This window comes from Paramormyrops kingsleyae, chromosome 2 (genome assembly GCF_048594095.1).
Source record: "Paramormyrops kingsleyae isolate MSU_618 chromosome 2, PKINGS_0.4, whole genome shotgun sequence".
NCBI lineage: Eukaryota > Metazoa > Chordata > Actinopteri > Osteoglossiformes > Mormyridae > Paramormyrops > Paramormyrops kingsleyae.
The window spans coordinates 19,352,947-19,374,543 of record NC_132798.1 but is presented as its reverse complement, the minus strand read 5'-3'; the positions used below and the strand labels follow the sequence as shown (position 1 = coordinate 19,374,543).

Below are 21,597 nucleotides of genomic sequence, written 5' to 3'. Positions count from 1 at the left end.
CGCAGAGATCTTCAGCCTTTGTGTGTTCCTCAGGGCCACAGACGGGCACTTTGGAGGGGTGACTTCCCCATTTTGGTGGGAGCGCCGGCCTGGCCCTACAGGAAGGTCAGACGAATGGACGTAACAATGACAAGTCTGGCTCCTGGCTGTCCATTCACTAGTTCGCTGGTGTCCTCTCTTTCCGATTCCCTCCACCTGAATCATCTCAGGAGATGTAGTCATATTTCCTGCATCTTTGGGGGATTGATAATCACAAGGCTGATTCCAATGATGGACCTCAAGAATGATGCCCTTGTGTTCTGCTTGAACTACTGGTTCTGGATTTGCTGGTGCTAGTGCTGGACAAACAAGTCTTTATAGCCCAGTGTGTATGGCAGATGCTAATTGGTCCAGCCTGTGCAGTGCTGGTTCATTTATGGTTCCTTAATGGGTTAAAATGGTGATTGACAGAGACTAGTAAATCCTGCCCACCTCCTTTCTGTCCAGTCGTCTCCTGTGATTTGAAACTCCACAACCCCCCAGGCATCCGTGAAACTTCCTTGCTTTGGTTTCTGCTGGGATGCTGGCTGTTGCTTCTCTTCAGTGTCCCCTGCCCCTGTAACCCAATCCCTCTCTGTTCGCAGCCCCGCAGCCCCGCCACCCCAGCCCTCGCCGGCGTATCGCTTGTGGTTGAGGATGATGGCAGCATTTCTACTGTGACTGGCTCGGCTATGTAACACTGGAGAGAAGGCCGAAATGGGTATGTACTGATGATGGTGAAGCATGGTTTGCACTAATCCATCCACCTTCCAGAAGCACAGATCCGATACTGGGTCCGGCAGAGACTGCAGCCTATCCCAGGATGCACTGGGCGTGAGGCAGGGGACACTCTGGATGGGATGTCAGTGCGTTAGAGTCCAGGTTGCCAGCCTTCGTCTGCGGCCTAGAGTGGGATTTTCAGTTCGAGACAAGTCTGCACAAACAGGGACAAGTTTTTACAAATATGTAACTGTAGTCTGTAGGTAAAGTCTGTAGGGTTTCCAAACTGCCCCAACGCTTGTAATTTTAGGATTATAATGGAATAATATAGATTTTTTTCGCGTGAGTGAAAGCACCTGAAAGCATGAGTGTCACGCCAGATGCATACAAGTTGAGAGCCTTGCACAGGGCATGCGTGCACTCACACGTTTTTCTAGAACATGTGAAATCAACACTGAGCTGGGTCCAGGAATCGAACCAGGCCCAGGTTCTCCCCTGAGGTCAGTCCCTGCATGTGGTGGAGCCGATATTCCTATATCTGAACAGTGAGGAGCTATACGATGAGGTTAAAGGTCGTTCTGAAGCGGGGGTGCTCTGTCCAGGCTCTCTTAGTGTAGTATTTGCTAGTGAATGGCCTGCCTGGCACTGGGGCTCTTCCCTGTCCTGCGGGGCTCTTCCCTGTCCTGCGGGGCTCTTCCCTGTCCTGCGGGGCTATTCCCTGTCCTGCGGGGCTCTTCCCTGTCAGGACACATGCTCCCTTCTTGCAGGGCCCTTCCTTATCGGGTTCTTTTCTTGTGGGGGTCCTTTTTTCCCGTCGGGGCCCTTCGTCATTCGGGCCCTTCCCCATGTTGCGGAGCCCGTCCTAAAGCACTCTTATCTCGCCAGCTTTTCTCTGCTGCCGTTTCTCCGTATCTCAGCAGCTTGCACGTCTTCGCCCTTGATCTTATCTCTTATCTCGGGTCCATGGTCCTGCTGCGCTTGGCTTCCTTGTCCTTTCCCCAGTTTTCTGACGTGTCTTATTCGGCTGCTGTCGACTTGTCCAAGGTGGGATGCTGGGTTTCGATGGCGCTCGAGGGTCGCTGGAGTAGCATCCACAGTGTCTAGTCCTTACTACCCTCCTTTTGTCTTTAATTTTTTTAACCACCCCACAGGTTTGCCCCCATCTTTAAGGGATACTGAAGCCAACTGAGCTGAAAAAAAATCAAATAGTTTGTTAAATGAACGAGCCCCCCCCCCCATTTCCTCATGCTGAAATCCTTGGCTTTAGAAGTAGAAGCCTGCTCTTCCAGAGGCCTTTGCGGGTCTTTGATGTCTGTCTTTAATGTGCCCCTCCCAACCCCTTCCCAGCTGTGTGTTTAACCCACCCCCCCGCCTTTCATCTCGCTCGGTGCTGAAGCCAGATCAGAAGCGTGAGTCATGGCATGTGATTCACCACCTTGGACAAGCCTTGTGTAGATCACTTGTGCCCCCCCCCCCCTCCCTTCACACACAGCCTGAGGGAAAACCGGTGTGCCATTATGGCCCCTCCCAGCATGGTGCGGTGGTAGGCAAGACTCGGCAGTTCTTTCCGGTTCCTTGCTGGTGCTTCACTTATCAAGATCATCCCTCAACCTGTTTAGTTATGAGAGGGGTTACCTGAAACCAACGCTGCTCAGTTTCAAAAACCGTCACAGTCAGCGGTCATTTAGCTGGGTACGTTCTGCGTCCTGAATGACAACTAACCACTGTTCTGAAGTTGGGGGATATGGCAAGAGAAAGTAAAGAGTTTAACGTGGGAAGTTTAGGCGGATGCTTTTTTTTTCTTGTTTGCTGAAAAACGATAAGGTGCTGACACTCCACCGATCACTTGGCCTCTTGTCGCCTTGCTGACAGGGTCAGAGGTCATCCTTTTATGGATTGTGGTGTGGTCTTCTGGCTGGTACCAGGTTGTACCAGAGATAGAGCCCAAGGTCTGATGTAACTGAGGGGGTGGGAGAGTCGGGGCTGGTCGTTTGTGGAGTGACGGGACACCCCTGGAAAAGCCTGAAGGTCCAGTCAGTCGTCAGTTTGCAGAGTGATGTTGGGGCTGTCGGTTACTAGACTGGAGCGTGTCGCATTTGACCGTGTGAATGTGGGTTTAATGTGGATCCACTAGGCAGGAGACCCTCTGGCTTGTGGTGAGAATTGTGTAGACCGCTGTGATACAATCCATTAATTGATTACCTTGTGGGAACCTCAATTTCATAAAAATCTCAGAATACAATCAAAAACGAAAAGTCTTTTATTGGTGGTTAAGGTTAATGCTGGGTAGGGTTAGCATTGTCAAAGTTTACATTAGGATTATGCCCATAGCAATGAATGGAGAGTCCACACAATGATAGGAATGTTTAATATATGTATTTGTGAGACTCACATAGGAAATTCTGAGAATAAAGTTGGTTTCCTGACTGTCATGAATGTCAAAAAAATATCAGGATACGTCAAAATTAAAAATAGGATCCCTTCCATTTCATTTCTATGTTGAGATGACATTTCTCTAATTGGGGTGTTGGTACCAACTGGCCAGTCCATTTGTATCTTTTTCTGTTGCGTGTGTGTGTGTTTGAGGCATGCGGGTGTGTGAGGCATGCGGGGATGTGTGTGTGTGTGTGTGTGTGTGTGTGTGTGTGTGTGTGAGACATGCCCGCGTCTCTCCATCAGGCCGCCGCACCCCATCCCTCCAGTACAGCCTGATCACCTCGGTAACATTCTGTGCTGCTTCACAGTTCGTTTCTCACCCCCCCCCCCCCCACCCCGTCCCCGTTCTCTCTGTGAGTGAGAAAATGCTAAATTAAACGCATCCTTGACCACAAGACTATCTGTTTTAAAATTTCCTTAAAAAGAGGTTTTAACTTTTTTTTTTTTTTTAAAGAGAAAATTCAGAATTCTTTTTGTGTCCTGGCAGAGGGAAATTGTGACCCACCATCCAAGCCATGATTTTAATTTACACTCACAAACCGATCACACACACGCAGCCTCTTAAAGCATCGACTGGTGTCTGGCTGTCATTCATCTCTCCTGGTGTTTTTCCAAGTGCATTTCCACGGCTTCGGTTCCTGGTCCACGGGCTTCCCCTGCCTCTGTGTGTGTGTGTGTGTGTGTGTGTGTGTGTGTGTGTGTGTGTGTGTGTGTGTGTGTGTGTGTGTGTGTGTGTGTGTGTGTGTGTGTGTGTGTGTGTGTGCATGTAAACATTTGTTGGAAACCTGGGGAACTTCAGCGCAGTTGGAGGCAGACCAGCTTCCTGCACTCATGAGGTTAAAGCTAATAGTCCTCCTCACCTGAAGCAGAAACACTGAAACTTCCTTACCCTCCTCTGTCCCCCTCCCCCCCATGTCCCACTGCTGCTCTTAATTCCTTTGGGGGGGTGAGTTCTTTTTTTCTGTCACTTCTATAATGAAACTGTCTCACTGATTTAGCTGTCAGCTGCGAGCTGAATGAATTTTTTGGCCACCCAGTGTGCAGTCCTCCACAACAGCAGGTGGCGTACTGTTGAAGGACATGGTCCTATGAGAGCCTCTGCTGTTCTACCCTTGGGAAAGGGTGCTTGGATGTGAATGTATTAGGGACCTTAGTGTGGTTGGATTAAATTTGGGAAGTGTTGCTCAGCCTGTCGGCCTGTAGAGGGCGTGCTGCTCTTCTGTGATGACACCCCCCCCCCCCACAGGAGAGAGGCAGTTTTGCCTCCCCGCCATGCTCTTTTTAAACAGCATGTGGCCAGACATGAATGCTGGAACCCCTGTCACTGTACCAAGTGCCACGATGTTTCCAGAGATAATTACTGAATTTAATTACTTACTTCAGCCCTTTTTTTGACTGGTTCCTCATCCTGGATGACATAAGCAAACGATGGGGACGATCTCACAGTCATCAGCACTGTCACCACAGACCACCATAACTGGCTGTTATGTTTTACCTGCATTCTTGAGGGGAGTCTTCACCGCCACCGCAGAAAGTGTGCAGACGGGTGTACCCTGGTGGTCCTGTCACCTTTGGGTCCATCCTCTCCATGCAGGGCCAAAGCTACTTTATCTTCAGGAAGAGGGTCATAAACGGAGTTTGTTGTAGCTTTGAAATGGATGGTCTTGACAAAGAAAAAGGTCTCGTTTGTCATATCAAGGGGAGATGATTAGCATGTTCAGTGTTATGTTGCTAGCCTGTGTCTCCCTCTTCTGGTTATGCTAAGTATTGCAGGGTCCTTCCATGGTTGGCTGGAATGTTTGTGTGATGGTTTGCAAATAGCAGAAGAAAATAGCGGATAACTTGTATGTTAAAGATTTTAAACCCTAAGCTTAAACACGTCTGTCTGAGGTGTCCTATGACAAAAATAGCAGTCAGTACTCATAATTGGGCCAGGTATTGTGACAGTGTTTCTCCAAGATGGGCAGTGTTGACCTGTGTGCAGAATGTGGTTGTGTGTGTGCTGCAGTGACCTTTTAAACATTAACGCTTCAGTACCCCATTTCTGTTTTGCAGTTACCACATGGACAACCCAGATGAAATTGCTTGTGAAAATATTTTCGTAGAACTAATATAGATTTAACTAATACCTCATATTAGCGTGTTAGTTTTAATCAATGTCGCTATACTAAACTCACTAGCATCTTAATGTTAACACTTTCTTTTAATGTCACTGAAAAAAATCACAAATATCACCATGGGAACTGACATGGATCAGCCATAACATTGAAACCACTGACAAGTGAAGTGAATAACATTGATTATCTTGTTACAGTGTCACCTGTCAAGGGTGCTGATATATGTTAGGCAAGTGAACAGTCAGTTCTTGAAGTTGATGTGTTGGAAGCAGGAGAAACGGGCAAGAGGAAGGATCTGAGCGACTTTGACAAGGGCCAGCCCGTCTGGTCCGATCCCACAGGAGAGCTACTGTAGCACAAATCGCTGAAAACGTTAATGCCGGCCATGATAGGAAGGTGTCAGAGCACAGAGCGCATCGCTGCTTGCTGTGTTTGGGGCTGCGAGGCCGCAGATCGGTCAGAGGGCCCATGCTGACCCCAGTCTAACGCTGCCCCTACAATGGGCATGTGAGAGTCAGAACTGGACCAGGGAGCGATGGAAGAAGATGGCCTGGTATTGTGTCGTCTCTTATTTAAATTATTATAATATTATAATATTAAAAGAGGAGAACAAGCCAGTGTAAATTAGAAAAAGACCAAATACTGAACTATATAGGGAAAAACGCAAAAAGGAAGGACAGCCTAGGGGAGTGGATGCCGGCGGTGAAAGTCGCCGATCTTGGGGGCGCAGATTAGCAGAATGACGTTAAATTGTGTGTTTTATTAATTCTGTGGAAAACTTTTACTTGGCTAACTAGCTAAACCACTTCATTGCCTTGACCATGGCTACTGTAGCTAGCAAAAAGAACAACTTTTTTTGCACTACAAAAGAGTGGAGTTTACCAAAAGCATTGTAGCGCAATAACCATCACCATACCCACAAAGATCAAGCAGCACTTCGTACATGAATATTAATGAACCTTCCGCTGTCACCCTGCATTCTGAAAATTTGCATGTGCGTCTACTCGCAACACGTGAATGTGAAGTGTGCAACCTGAAATTAGGGGTAGGCCTATCTGTCATGCCTCCAAAAATAGATTCTAATGTTACGGATTGATTGCAGTTGAATCGCCACCTTTGATTAGTCATGATGCATAAATTCAGCACTTAAACAGTGCCTGCACTAAATATATGGCTAACAGGGGGCGCCCAAACCTCCGGGACCCCCATGTTAATGTGCGTTTTTAGTGGTTGCAAACACTGCTACTGGATGCCCATCTTGACTTGCAGCACCAGTTCTGTTAACAAACTGTGGTAAAATAAACAATCCTACTGGGGTTGTGTTTTAAATGTTAACTGTAGTACGTGTGATTAAGTCCTTTCGCCTTGTGTCTTTGTTGCTGTGATTTTGTGTTTTTTAGCATGTAGTTCCTCATTTGACCTGTAGGTGGTGGTCTTGCACTGCAGTACACTGAGGCTCGGAAATGATTCACTGAGTCACCGTTCCCTATATAGGAAAATCTAAAGATTCAGCTATTTAGGGGAATTAGTCGGTGAAACCAGACCGTGCTTTCAGGCATTCCAAGACCTTCAAGACTGATATGCAGATAGCAAAATACAGCCACCAAATAAACAGAATGAAGGTGATAAAGTGATTGTGGATGTTGGTTGAGCTTCAGTCCCTGCAGAGATCTGAATTATCATATGTATTTTTGAAATGACCTAAATTGTGCTTACATTTATATACAAATTTTCCCTCTTGCTCCTTCTTGGGGTGGTGTGGTGGCGCAGAGGTTAGTGCCGCTGTCTCACAGCAAGAAGGTCCTGGGTTTGGTCCTTGGGTCGGGTGTAGGTCCTTTCTGTGTGGAGTTTGCACATATACATACACGGACACACACAAAGATTTTTTCTTTGTTGACATTTGTGATGCTGTGACAATTTTATGTTCCATGGTAAAAAGTGGTGATACTGTATGGTGACCTGCTGGTCGGTGGCTCCTTTCGACCGTGAGTGTGGCTTTTGTTCGCTGCCAGTCACGTTCAGTCGGAGTCGAGACGTTTTTTTGGATGACGTCACCCCACTCTGTCTGAATGGATTTTCCATAAAACAAATCTGTTTTTTATATGTGATAGTTTTTTAAATAAGTCATCGTTCTCTGGCCCAAAAGGATTATTTTTTTATCATTTAAACATTCCTAATAAGGCCCTGTGCTGAGGGGTTGCCCCCCCACCCCCATACAGGAAAAGTGATGGATGGATGGATGATTCTAACAATAACTTATCTCTCTCTGGCTGTCTGCCTGTCTGTCTCTCTGTCTGTCTGTGTCTCCGTATGTCTATGTCTGTCTGGGTCTCTGTATGTCTGTCTCTGTCTCCGTGTCTCTGTCTGTGTGCATGCGTCCCTCCCGCAGGCATGGATGAGAGGTCATGCATGTGCTGCAGCTGAGGCCACTGGCCAGCCTGCCCCCCCCTGCCTGGCCGGGAGCATGTACAAGAGAAATGGGCTCACGGCTGGTGTCACCGTCACTTCCCCCACTCCGGAGGTGAGTCTCGCTGCTGACACCCTGCCATGTCACTTCGTCAGCTGGGCGGTTTGTTATAGCTGTAGCAGTACATGTGTTGGTCATGTACCATTTGGTACACGCAATGAAACAAATTAATCATTTACTGACACGGGCAGAACCTAAATTCTCAAGTGTGCTCGACACGGAAAATATTACGCTAATTGAGGCTGCGAGTTGGTTATGAATAATGCTGGTAACAGTCAGTCATAGTTGGGGGTTTGGCGACATTTTGGTTTCCCCATAAAATACCCCAGCGCCAGAGAGAGAGTAGCTGATAAGCACAAGGCTGTCTGCCGGCTCTGCTGTACCGAAGCCAGATATGTCACTGGAAACGCATGCAACATGCTCGCTGATTAGAGAAGACATCATCCGAAAGTGTGTATGACCAGAGCAAAGCAGAAACAGCCTCAGCAAGATGGTCTCCCCATGGTATTTAAGGTGCTTTTCTCAGGAAATTCAGACTGGGTTAAAAAATAACTATGGCTATTGGGGTGTTTATCGCTACAGATGTGCGAACGTACTTTGTAGTACATGGGATTTAGTTCATTATGTCTCTTGTTTTGTCACTCAGACATGTCGACTGACATCGCTTTTGGTTTACAGCTGTCCTTAATTGTCTGAGTTTGTAGTTTATTGATAAATAATTTCAAAACATTCCGCTTTCCCCGATGCTCTGAAATTTCACTGAACCTCGAATAAAAAAAAAAAAAAAAAAACTAGGTTTGTACCGAACCATGAGTTACACCCCTACTGTTTGTGTGTATAACAGAACAAGGTATGTAAATTCCTAAGGAAGTGAGGAAATGGATTCTTAAAGGATCACATTTGATTTGGGTTACTTCATGGTCGTCGGTTATTGATTTAGTTCAGTATGATGTTAGTCATGAGGGTGGGAGTTCTGGTCTATTCCAGCACTGTTTGGGCACGATGGTCTCTGTGGTGTGTGTCTTGAGCAGGCAAAGTGAAAAAATTTGTCAAATAAAAAGGATTTAAATCAAGGCAGACCCACACACACACATTTTTGCTGGGAAAATTGGGTCATGTGTCCACTAAACATTTAGAAACACACACACACACACACACAAATATGCATGCACCCACTTGCGCACACACATGCATGCACGCACACTTGCACACACGTATGCACGCATATGCACACACATACACTTGCACACACGTATGCATGCATACACACAAAAGAGCATGTGACGGAGGACAATGATGGACTCACCAAGTCTGGAGCGGTACAGCGATGGTGGGGTGACGATTATAGCGCCTTTCATATGTGAAATGCACCTCAAAGTGCTTTACATATACTGTAGGATAATAATCAAGAGAGAAGTAAAAAGTAGCAACTATGCAGAATAAACCATTAGAGAGATGGTTCACAGATACTGCTAAAAGGTCACGTCAAATGTCATATAAAGGACAAAGCAATAAAGTACTATAAAAGAGATAAGCACTATATGTAAATTTATATTTAAATGAAATAACAACATTAAAGAACATTAAAATTTAAAAATGTGGCACAGCTAAAAGAAATGAAAAAGAATAAAGTACATTTAACAATCTTGGGTAAAAAATTGTCTTTGATAGCTTTTTAAAACAAGGAAGTGATTCAGCGGCTCTAATTGCTACCGGAAGTGTATCCCAGAGTCTGGGGGCATGAGGACTAAATGCTGCCTCCCCACTTTACTTCTCTCTCACTCTGGCCATGTGGAGAATCTGCGAACTGGAACATCTTAGAGTCCTAAGGGGAGCGAAATTGGTTAAAAGCTCAGTAATTTAAGACGGTGCCTTGGAAGTGAGTAAAAGAATTTAAAGTCTGTTCTGACAGATACAGGCAGCCGGTGAAGCTGACACACAAGTGGTGTAACAGGATCCCATTTCTTTGCTTTCATAAGTCTTCAGGCTGCTACGATCTGAATAACCAGTAATTAGTTAATAGTGTTACTGAGCAGGCCGGCAGAAATGGAGGTGCAGTAGTCAAGGGGACTGGTAATAAAAACCTGCATGAACTTTCAGCATCTCAGTGATAGAAAAGGTCTGGCAGAAGGCTGTCTTAGTAGCATGTTGGAAATGGCTCTTAAAATTCAAGTCACAGTCAATGGGGGGGGAGAGGCAGGCAGCCCCCCAGGGTCGGGCGAGCCCCCTAGGGTCGGGCTTCTCTTCAAACCTCCATCCACCGGAGCAGCAGCTAAATGCTTTTACAGCTGGTGGCAGAGAAATAACAGTTTTTATTTAATACACCATCGTAATTTTGATGACATGATCAAATTTCTTCTAGGAAACTGACTAAATAAATTGGACTTTGATGTCATCAGGGGATTCTGAACTCTTATCTAGATTGAGACAAAAAAATGTCTGCTTATGACCTGGTAGGTAGTTGCTATTAGGAAATATTCTCACTGGTTTTATATGGGATATTTTTGTGTTATTTCGTTTTCAAAGCCCTCCTTTAAGCCAGGGGTGCCCAACTCCAGTCCTGGGGGGCCGGAGCCCTGCACATTTTTGGGTTTCCCCTCATTTAACACACCTGGTTCAACTCCTTGTGCTAATTACCACACAGCTCTTGAGCTGAATCATTTATGGTAGAACAGGGAAAGAACTAAGCTACACAGGGCTCCGGCCGTCCAGGACTGGAGTTGGGCACCCCTGCTTTAAGCAGTGGATCAAGCAATCATTTTTCATTAAAACAATATGAAATGTATGTCCGCTATCAGACCCCGCAGCACTGTCTCTGTTGGTGGTAGCTATGTATTTTAGCTATGTGTCAGGTGACATCTGCCTGCAATTCTGATTGCTCCATTTGCCTGCCTGTGCCCACCTCCTTCCAGGGCAGCAGCAGCTCGGAGTCCCTGGACGGGCGGGGCGTGGACTCTGCCAAGAGTTATGATGCTGTCGTGTTTGACGTGCTGAAGGTGACACCTGAGGAGTTTGCCGTGAGTAGGGACCCGCCCACAGTGCCATCCTACATCCCATAGTCTGGAATTCCGCCAGGTGCTGCTCAGTGCGTGATTAATTGTTCAAATTCAGTGTGACTGACTTATTTATACTTTTAATCGTTACAGGGAACCCATGGATCCTTAAAAAGTATTTTAAAATGATCTAATTGATTTTGAAATGTCTTGCATCTATCTTTTAAGGGTCGTATAATTTGCATAAACATGGAAAATAACGTGGATTTATGCGTTTATGAATGGTTAGCTAACACTAAGCTAACCTGTAACTAAAGGCACCAGCATCGGAAATCACTTTACTGGCCAGTTAGATCTGCATTTACTGGGAATTGTTTCTGGCGTTACTGGTGCTTACAGGCACAGATAACATAGAAGAACAAAAGAAAAATAGATAAGTAGAAATAAAATAATAGAATAAAGGAATAAAAATGTTGTGCAATATAATTATAAGGACATTAAGGGGAACTGAAGTATTTGAATGCTGTAACATAAAGGTAAGAGAATATGGTGCTCAGTAGATGGAAAAGATGTACAATGATGGGTGGAGAGTGAGTGGGGGGGTGGCAGAGGCTGAGACTGTGTCTCTGCAGGGGTCAGGGGGCTTGCTGATGAGTTCAGCTGCTGAAAGGAAGAAGCTGTTTTTGTGGCGTGTGATTCTGGTTCTTGATCTGTCACTTTTCAGAAGAGGAAAGTGCAAACTCACCGAAAACTGGTTGGATGACCCTAGTTTTGCAGCATGGTTGAAAGCTGTTAATGATGATGAATTTGAGTTTTATTGTGTAAGAAGTTCTTCAAATTGAGCACACTGGTGTAGGAAAGCTGTACAATCTCTCCCTGCAAATGGGAAAAGCATAGCGGCCAACAACCACAAGGGCACCGGCCCCGAGCTGAAAGCCGATTGGCCCCCGCGTGCCCCCACCTTCATCACTCACTGATTCAATGCACGTCATTGGCTAATGATAAGGTTGCCCCTGAATTATGGTGCCTATTATGCCCCCTCCCTCCCACTGTAAAACAAATCCTAGAATCCCCCCTGCTAACAATCTAACTGCTGTCGTAGCATGCTTTTTGCTAATTTTGTTATTGTGAAACTGGCTTTAAATGTAATTTTAAATGGCATTAAGAAATCTTAGTCTTGCATCTGACTGACCTAAGTCTGCAGATGCCCTGCAGATGCCCTGGTGTGTGTCCCTACTTGCTCTCTGCCTTTTTAGGAGATTATAAGACGGTCCAGAGGAATAAAACTTTAATGTCAGTGGATTTTTTCAGACTCCCGGCACGCTAGAGTCGTAGTGGGTCACCTATCGTGTGTCAAACGTGGGTCTCACTGGGTTCTGGGCCATCACGAGAGGGACGTCCCTCCGATTTGTTCCAGCGCTCAGGAAATTGGCTTGGCCTGGGTCCTTACCGTGAGGGGAGGGCGGAGGAATAGCTTTTGGCCCTGGCGGAATGTGGCTTTCTGGGGGGGGCGGCGGAGTGAGACTTATTGGGATAGCCCTCTGTGTCTGTGACTGGTAGGTTGTTGGTTCAAATCCCTTACTTGGCTCAGTACTTACATCTTCATTGGGCCCTCGAGTAAGTTCTTGTATCTCTGTGAAAGGAAGATGAGATATGAGGGAAAATAACATTTCATTATAATTAAGTCTGCCTCTCTCTCTTGCTTTGTCAGAGTCAGATTACGCTGATGGATGCCCCCGTGTTCAAAGCCATCCAGCCAGAGGTAAGAACATCTAACTCTGCCGTTTAGCCATGCTTAGCTTGATGCTAATATAACATGAGAACTCTGGCTCCCCCTGGTGGCTCAGTGTTTAGTATAGGCCCCCGGGGGCTGCGATGCAGGGGGGGCTGCATTGAACGTCATTGCCGTAGCGAGAGTGACCCCCGTCTGGGGACAGTCACTCCCTCCTCTGCACCTCTGCCCCCCTCCCTAGGCAGTCACTATTTCCTGGATGAAAAGAGCGCTCTTTATTCTTCCAAAAAAGTTTAAATCGTTGAAATTCTCAACGGAACCTGAGTGGGAGAACTTGCCCTGGCGATGGTCAGTGTAGAGACAGGAAGGGGGCCGGTGTGTTTACGCGACGGGAGGGCAGCCAGCCCTCAGAATCAGTGTCAGACCATCATGGAAGCCATTTCTGATGTGTGCATCGTCTTATTGAACCTGGTCACCTTAACATGTCTGGTAGCCGTCATTAAATGGTGCCTGAATTGTTTAGGGTGTTTTAAATGCTAACAGGGCCTGATTGCAAAGCAGAATTATTCCGGCATCACAGAGAAATATGTTTAGAGCTAAAAGCTAAACTGTTGCGGGGGGGGGCTCGGGGGGATGGTTCAGGCTTATTTCATTCCTCTGCTCTCCGCATACAGGACCGGAGAACCATTTCGGCCCAGAATGTTGTACGTTTGCTATAATTAGTCGCATTTTCATTTGATAGTGATGTAAGGGGTGACCTTTAAATAACGCAGGTCTTTCCCTTCAGTAACATCCTGCCGGAAAGCCACAGGACACGGCCCAGGCTGCCTCGCTTTGGGGGTGTAGGCGGCAAACGGGCTCATTTCACAATCTGTTTGCCCCCCCCCCTGAGTGCTTGTGCTCACTTTGTGTTCCTGTAGGCTGGAGCGCTTCTCCTGTAAAGTTCTCCGCAGCTCCCTGCCTGTGCTTTAGAAAGCGGCAGTATGTCCACTGAGCCCCTTGAGCGCAGTGTCACCTACGCCACCCGAGCCAGGATGCTACCCTCACGGGCCTGCAGTGGGGAGCCGGGCGGGTTCTAAAGCGGGCGCCCGGCGTATGGGTTTGTTGTCAGGGTTTCAGAGGGGGGGTAATGGTGGATGTGGGGGGTATGGGTGGTGGTGCACGAGCCCGTTCCAAATCAAACATCTCAGTTTCTGTTTTCCTTCCTTCTCCATATGTGGCCACGCAGATGTTGCGGCCGGTGCCATGAATAAGATCGGGACCTGGTCCGCCTCCACGGGCCAGGAGACCTCGCTAAATTCCTCCAGGGTCTTGGCCTGGGTCTCACATGCGTAGGGATGGGAGTTCCTGCAGCTGAGGTCGGATCCCCTTGTGACTGGTGGTCTCCCTGCATCGTGGCGTCTTAATATCCGATTGTTCTTCTGTTGCTGTGGCAGACGTGCTTACAAACAATGCAGCCGCGGTGGAAAATACTCCACATGAAGGGCGAATAGCATGAAAGCCATCAGCTGAATTAGTCTGGTTTGAGTCTCATCATCTGAGCTCAGTTAATTCCTTCACCTCAGGGATTACAAACATCAGCTTCACCCAACCTTACAGCCGTCTTGTATTTTTACCTCCCAGCAGAACTCTGTAAACGGGTCTCATTCGCTCTGGGAACAGCCTGGCTGACCCACGTGGCTGAGTAACAGGGCGTAATGTCTCAGTTGGCCGGTCACGAAGGGCGCCCTCTAGAGGTTGGTGTAATAAATGAGGCTGTGTGCTGCCTGCCTTGTTATGCTGATGTTTGACCTGTGAATGTCAGTCTGGCTCCGCTAACCACAGCTGAGGGAGTAGCCATCTGCCTCTGGCATCACGGCCTGGCGTGTAAAAGGCTCAGGCATGGCCCCCTCAAAACATACATATATTTTGTTTTTTTTGCAGAATGTTCCCCCATTGCGATCAGGCCTGTTGCCCACTCCTTACGAAAGGCCCATTAAATTCCCTTGCCTCTTCCCTACCTCACTTGACGCACCAAAGCTGGTCTGTTACCGGCTCTGCTGGGTGAAGCTTACCCCCCACCCCCCCCCAGGGGGTCTCCACATTGTTGCCCAAACTCTTAATGTTGGCAGTGTTTGTGGTCACGGCCGTTACTAAAGCAACGACGTAAATAATCTGCAGTGGTGAAACTCGACCTGAAAGTGCGAGAGAGCCTTTTTCCTCTAAGTCTGACTTGAAAGGAAAGATCTGGCAGCTTGAAAGTCGCAGAAAATGAGCTTATAGCTTTTAGCTATAGCTGCAGGTGTATTGCGAGCGCCGCAGAGGAGCGCATTTTAGGCTCACGATGCACAGAACGGCTGTAGGCCTGCTGTATTCAAAGCTTAAAGTGCGCTGCATTCTGCCTGAGCGGAAAGACTGGTGCATGAACTCCAGTTACAACAAGCACTGTAAGAAGCTGGGCTGCCCAATCGGCTGGATTTCGTCCGCACACTCAGGCTTTCCTGCACCGGGGGTCCTCCTTCTGTCCCCCATGCTCCCCCCACGCCCTGTTAACAACTAACACCACTGTCCTCGTCCCCTGGTTGGCCTGCATACACGTACTGTGGATGCCGTCCCGGGTACGTCTGTGCCTTTTTTTTTTTTTGTGCCTTCACCTAGAGAACTTTTAGGAACGTGAAACAAGATGTTTTTGCAGTGACAGCCATCATTACAGCAGCATTACATTCACCTGGAGCTGACTGCCCCCCTGGCTCTTTGGGTGCCGCTCCCCTCCCCATCACATTGTGTGTTTTGCTGGCTGTCTCATTTGGTGTTGGAGTTACATAATAGGTGAAAACGTTCAGTTTTAAAACGGTCTCAGGCCTCCAAGCGAACATGGTCTGTGAACGGCACTGTTCACAGGGCCCCCATGGAGCCAGGAACGCACCAGACACGGGCCCTGTCCTACGTGTAGTTAATGTGTGTTTGAGGTGTGGAAGTTGCCATGGTGACACTGGCAGTTAGCATGTTATTAAGCTGCCCCCAAACTTGTCATGAGTTTGGAGATTGCCAGGCTCAGCCGACACAGAGGACTCTGATTGGCTGTATCGCTGGCCCTGTGCACAGAGGTCTCTGATTGGCCGCTCGGGAGCACCTCTGCACTAGCCAAGACCTTAGCTGTAATTGACCAAAGATGTTTCGGCATCTCACGACCTCACTGGATGTTTCTGGAACCTGTACCCTTGTGGCGCCGTTATCCCGGTCCAGCCCTGATATGCCACTTAAATCGCTGTCCTTTCTGGCCTGTCGAAATGCTTTCTGCACGAGTAAAATGGCTCCCTTTGCCATTAAATCCTTTCAGCTAGCCTTCAGTAAAACAAATTTAGACCTATAAATAATAGGGGTAAAATACAGTAGATATTGAGGCAAATTCTGAAATTTATTTCTAAACTCGGGGGCTGGCTGGCTTAATAATATTAATGACAGGCCATTTTTACAAGAATCGTCTGTGTGCCTGTGTACACATTCACTGGCTGCTTTAATAGACCCGTTCAACTGCTCTTTGAAGCAAATATGTAATCAGCCAATCACATGTCAGCAGCACAGTGTATAAAATCAGGCAGATTCAGGTCAGGAGCTTCAGTTAATGTTCACATCAAACACCAGAATGGGGAAGGAAGGTGATTTAAGTGACTTTAAATGTGGCATGGTTATTAGTGCCAGATGGGCTAATAGTAGTAATAATAATAATAATAATAATAGTAGCTGCGTGGGCCTTATTGTCATACCTTCCACATACTGGTATACAGTAGCATGAAATAAGGTTCCCCCAGGACCGCGGTGTGACATAGACAGCGAGTGACGGGGGGAGGGTTTGCACGGGACTTGCAGTCCAGAACACAGGACAGTGTGAATCGGGGGGGTTTATATACACAGTGCAGTGTGTATGTTTGTAACTGATAAGTTATACAGCAGCAGCGTAATTGGTAGGATAAATAAGTACAGTAATACATTTTGGGGGTAAAAACAGACCCCAGCAGAGGAGTTTGCCCATCTGCTGCCCGGGGTGTGACGCCTGTCCCTCTGCTCCCTCTCTCCCAGGAGCTGGCCAGCTGCGGCTGGAACAAGAAGGAGAAGCACAGCCTGGCGCCCAACGTGGTGGCGTTCACGCGCCGCTTCAACCAGGTGAGTGCGGTCACTGTCCAGTCCACACCTCCCCCGGCGTATGGCCAGTCAGCTTTTCCCGGTGTCACACACACACACACACACACACACACACACACACACACATGTAGGGTAAACATATCCTTATGGGGACCGCTCATTCATTTCATTGGGAAAAATGCTAATGCTAACTATGACAACCTTAACCCCTACCCTGCCCTAACCATAACCATAAGTAACCTAACAAAATACAAGAGTTTTTGCATTTTTAGTTTTTTCGTAGCAGTCACCGATTTTTATAAAATAGAGTTTTCCCTTATGGGGACCAGGAAACCGGCCCCCATAAGGGATAAAAAACAGATATTTATCACATTATGGGGACATTATGTCCCCATAAGGATAGGTAAACTCGCTCACACACACATACACACACACACACACGCACGCGGCTGGCTTAAACCTGCGATGTTCCCTCAGAGCTCCAGCCGGGTGTCGAGCCCCTAGCCACCTGTCCTCTGCGACATGTCTTCCATTTTCCTGTGGTGTGACTGGTTCCAGCTTTGGCTTCGTACGTGATGTGGCCCTGAAGGCGATCACATCTGCAAGGTCCAGCCCTGTTCCGCAAGTCCTATAAACGCCCGCAGCTGGGCTCTGTTATCGATCGATGGGGGGGCTCATTATCAGCAGGATCCCTGATGCCTCCTGACCACCAAAGAGAATTCCTTTAGCACATTTATTCGTTCCCCATCTTCCTATAGTCCTCTCAAGGCATATCATGTAATGCATGGCCCCAGAGGCAGGGGGAGCTGTGGCAGACCAGGGTTGATAGAACATGCTGCATGGCTTGTACTTTTTAAATTAAAGGTTATCAGTTCAAATCCCAAGATAAGCACTGATGTCTTACATAAATTTTCCCAATACAATAAAAACTGGCTTAGCGTATAAAATGTAGGAAAGTACCGTAGTACAAGTGAGGACTAATGGCGTAAAGCCCATATCTCCAAAGAACATTTAGCCACAGAGAAATGTTGTCTCATAAGAGTATCCCACTTTCCCAGTGTGGTGCAGAGACAAGCGTAAAAGCCATTTCTTCTTGTTTTGTTCAGTAACTCTGTCATTTTGCTGTAGGCTCTATATTGCAGACTCTCTCACTGTTGTCCATCGCCAGTTCTCCATGGCCAGTTTCACTGCATTCTTCTGCTCGCCCCCAAAACCTGGCTCATGTTAATCCTAAGAAACCATAACTGTGAATTTATTTACGTTGCATGCACATTTTCCTGGATTTCGTTTGGAGACATGCTATATTAAGCCAAAGTAAGAAAATTATCTTTGAGATGCCATATAGAGCAATTAGGTTTTATTGATAATGAAATCCTTTATTTAGCTTTCCAGCTGAGCAGTGAATGGTGTGTTCTGCTTGATGTTCAGGCTCTGTTTGCGTAATTCTCTGTAGTTAAACGCCAGCCTCTGCTGTGGTTATGTTCCTGGTTACAGTGGTTGGCTTGTAGCATGTCCATGTCCTTTTGATGGTCTTCTGATGTTGATTTGGGGCAATATTAGGATGAAGAGTAATTTTACGGTCATACCACCCTGAGTACGCCCAATCTCAGAAGCTAAGTTGGGCTTGGTGTGTACTTGCCTGGGAATATGAGGCGCTGTGGGGTTTTGTGGATGGGGTGAGGCTCAGCAGGTTAGGGGGCTGTGCCTGTGATCAGAAGAGTGGGGGTTCAGATCCCAGGCTTAGCAGAGTGATTGAGCCATTGGGACCCTGAACAAGACCCTTAACCCTCGTTTGCAAAACAAAAAACAAATTCAGTATTTTAAAACAAATGTAGGGTAACTGATTTATTATTTTTTTATATTGAAGCATGTTATTTCAATTATTATGTTTGGTGCTGTGTTATGAGTAACTATGGTTATGTTGGGATTTGTATTTCACAATGCAAATAATTTCTGACAAATTTCAGGACTTGCACAACCTGGGTCATGATGACATGGCAGAGTGTGATTGCGGGGCCTTTACGGTCCCTTGTAGCGTTTCAGATGGGGTTCAGTGTTGAAGGATGACACCAGAATCCCGTTTGCTGGGGGTGGAGGCAGAGCTGGGATTTCCGCTGAATTGTGTGTCTGTCCAGCTCCTTAAGCCCTTCAGCCTCTTTGTACTGTTTGGATTTACTTACTTATTTACATCATTCCCAGGGTTTGGTACATGATTATAGGGAAACAGTCTCACTCTCTGATACTATATATATCGGTTTTAAAGTTTGAATTATTTTATTGAAGATTAGTCTTTATTTGAGCAAGTTAAGTAAGTGTTATTTGAGGCTTGGTTTTGAGCTTTAACCCTAAAGGGGAAGGTTTGGGTATGAATGGAAAGACTTTCAGTCAGTGAGCTTAATACTCCTATGTAAGGTTTGCCTATCTGACGTTTGCAGTGCTGCTCTCTGTAGTGACCAGAGCTGTTCTGTGTTCTACAGGCTGGGCTGTGTGGCTGATGTTGATGTTTTTGCGTGTCTCACTCAGACAGATCATGGGGTATTTGGGAACTGCACAGCATAACAGAATAAACTCCCATTCATATTTATGAAGATGCCGCAAAAGGCGGCAAATCGGTGAGCTGTCTGGCTGGTTTCTCTCCTCTGCCTGGGGTCCAGGACCAGCCTGCTGAGTGAGGAAGACCAGTGGAACCATGAATGCGCAAATCGCCAGATAGGACTCCTCTGGCGTCCAAAGCAGTGTGCTCACACGTTGTTTGCATTTTAATTTTTTTTATAGCAGATATCTTTATCCGAAATGACATGGAGATAGCGGGTCAGACCGTATCCCAGGAGCGGCTGAATTGGCCATTAAGGGCCTTGCTCAGGCGCCCACCAGTGACATCACTCTGCTGAACACCGGATTTGAAGCGGCGGCCGTAACACCGCACACCCCTTAGTTCCGTGGCGTAGCTGGACATAGGGGTCTGAGACCCATGACACATCCTCTGCCTGCACACCCTCCACATGTGCGATTACGTTTTCTGATAAACCAGCATGTGTATGTACACGCACTGCTGCTGAGGATTTCGTCACTTCTGATATTAACATGAGGGGCCCCCGCACGTTTTAGCCACCCCGGCTCCCCCCGTCCCTGTCAGATGTCTTTGTATTGCATATACGACTCATTTTGCTGTGTGACCGTGTGACCATGTGACCGTGTGACCATTTGACTCGGCTCAGTCACCCTTTCCTTCCCCGCTGCCGTCAGTTTGGCTCGGTGACGGGGTTTTCAGCTCTCTCCGCAGCGTCCTTGGCAGGAATAGTCACATGTCAATTGGGCCCTTCAGCCAAGGCCATTAAGCCCCCCCCTACTGCCGGTCAAATGGAAGACCCTGTGCTCAGACCCTAAGCTTTACGCTCACCGGTGTGTGTGCGTTTCTAAATACCAAGAGCGCAAAGATCGTATTTGTGGTCTTGGTAAGACCAGTCTTCGTAACATGCCTCCCAAGAAGAAACTTGGGGAGCAATGAATCATGGGATTGGTCTCGTTTGGTGAAGATGCAAATGATATATTCTTGATATTTGGGGCGACGCATGAACGACATCCGGGGATTTTTATTGTACCTGTGCTGCTATTCTTAGTCTTGGAACTGGTCATTGTCAATGGAAAATTATGTAAAACTGGTACTCGAGATCACAAGTACGGTCAAGTATGCATTTTGAGAAACGCCCTGTGTATGTCTGAGGAGAGCATGATGTGATTATGTGAAAAGAAGCGTTCCATCCAAATGTCAAGTCGGGCATCCTCTAATTTTTTTTTCCCATTCCATCCATGTGTTTCATGCAGGTCAGCTTCTGGGTGGTGAGGGAGATCCTGACTGCTCAGACCCTGAGGATACGAGCCGAGATCCTGAGTCACTTCGTTAAAATAGCCAAGGTGAGTGGGATGCAGGGTTCGGATCCCTCCTTCACCGTGTCTGCTGTAGTCACGGCAGTGTTACGTTTCCACAGGGATGTCAGAGGAGTGAGGACCAAGCCTTACAACTTCACCAGAAAGCCACCGGCCAACATAGATTTTATACATTTTGAAGATTTTAACTGAAAAATTGTTAATGGACTGAAAAAAAACTTCAAATAATGTAAAAAGGTTTTTAAATTTGCTTGAGGTGGTTTTGTGGCAAACCAAAAAACTAGGTGCAAACATAATTCACTGAACTGTAATGGAATTGAATAGCTATGGAGGACAGGTTAATTAGTACTTCTGGGGCTACTAATGTGTGGAAAACTCACCCGACATTGAAGCATGATGATCTGATTAAATGGCAGCGATTATTCATGATATAGTTAATGGTAACACACCCTATTCACATTTTCACTTTGTCAATCCAGTTATAATTGCACAAACCTTTAATGTGAGCATAGGTATGGTATGCTTGACTTTGCTCTCAGGACAAATGCAGATTGGAAGTGACATCAGCATCTGCTGCAGTTTTGGAATCAGTGTTAATGTAACAGTTTGAGTCCAAGAAGTGATAAAATTTGAATGACGATTTCCCCCCCCACCCGACCACGGCCAACAGTGAGCTGCTGGCTCTCGTTGCAAGTATGGGGGGAGGTTCTTTCAGTGTGTCTCAGCTGTTGGCCTTTGGCACCATGAATTGGGCCCGCATCGGTCCCGCGCTTGGACTTGGGAATACTGGATCTGTCGGAAGTGTTCGCTTGTCGCCTGATTTTCGGCTGATCAGAGCAGGAGGGTTAGAGCTTGGGTGAAGCATAGAGGGTCGGTGACGGGGAGGGGGCACATATCCTGTCAGGAAGGACCTTGTAAATCGACCAAACAGCACATTCCCATCTGTCCACTGGGGGTATGACTGCGGAGTACGGGTGATTACAGAGCAGAGCAGTATCTCAGATAATAGGAGATCCCCGTCAGCGTGGTCCTTTTGGATGCCTTACGCCTCTCTGTCTTTTGACAAAACCACGTGGACCAAAAGGGGTCAGTGCACGGTTAATA

At 47.0% G+C, this 21,597-nt stretch overlaps 1 protein-coding gene across 4 annotated transcripts in view; it reads left to right on the top strand.

Moving 5' to 3' along the window:
• Positions 1-21,597, top strand: part of ralgps1 (Ral GEF with PH domain and SH3 binding motif 1) — a 117,519-nt gene that overhangs the window by 26,138 nt on the left and 69,784 nt on the right. For 2 of the 4 annotated variants that reach the window (XM_023840718.2, XM_023840716.2), the window contains exons 2-7: positions 624-739; positions 7,681-7,812; positions 10,671-10,775; positions 12,463-12,513; positions 16,543-16,626; positions 20,431-20,520. In XM_023840718.2, the coding sequence (XP_023696486.1) occupies positions 7,687-7,812; positions 10,671-10,775; positions 12,463-12,513; positions 16,543-16,626; positions 20,431-20,520 (456 nt within the window). In that variant the 5' untranslated portion in view covers positions 624-739; positions 7,681-7,686. Of the gene's footprint in view, positions 1-623; positions 740-7,680; positions 7,813-10,670; positions 10,834-12,462; positions 12,514-16,542; positions 16,627-20,430; positions 20,521-21,597 lie in introns of all 4 variants that reach the window. The other 2 variants (XM_023840720.2, XM_023840717.2) reach the window with 2 other exon arrangements.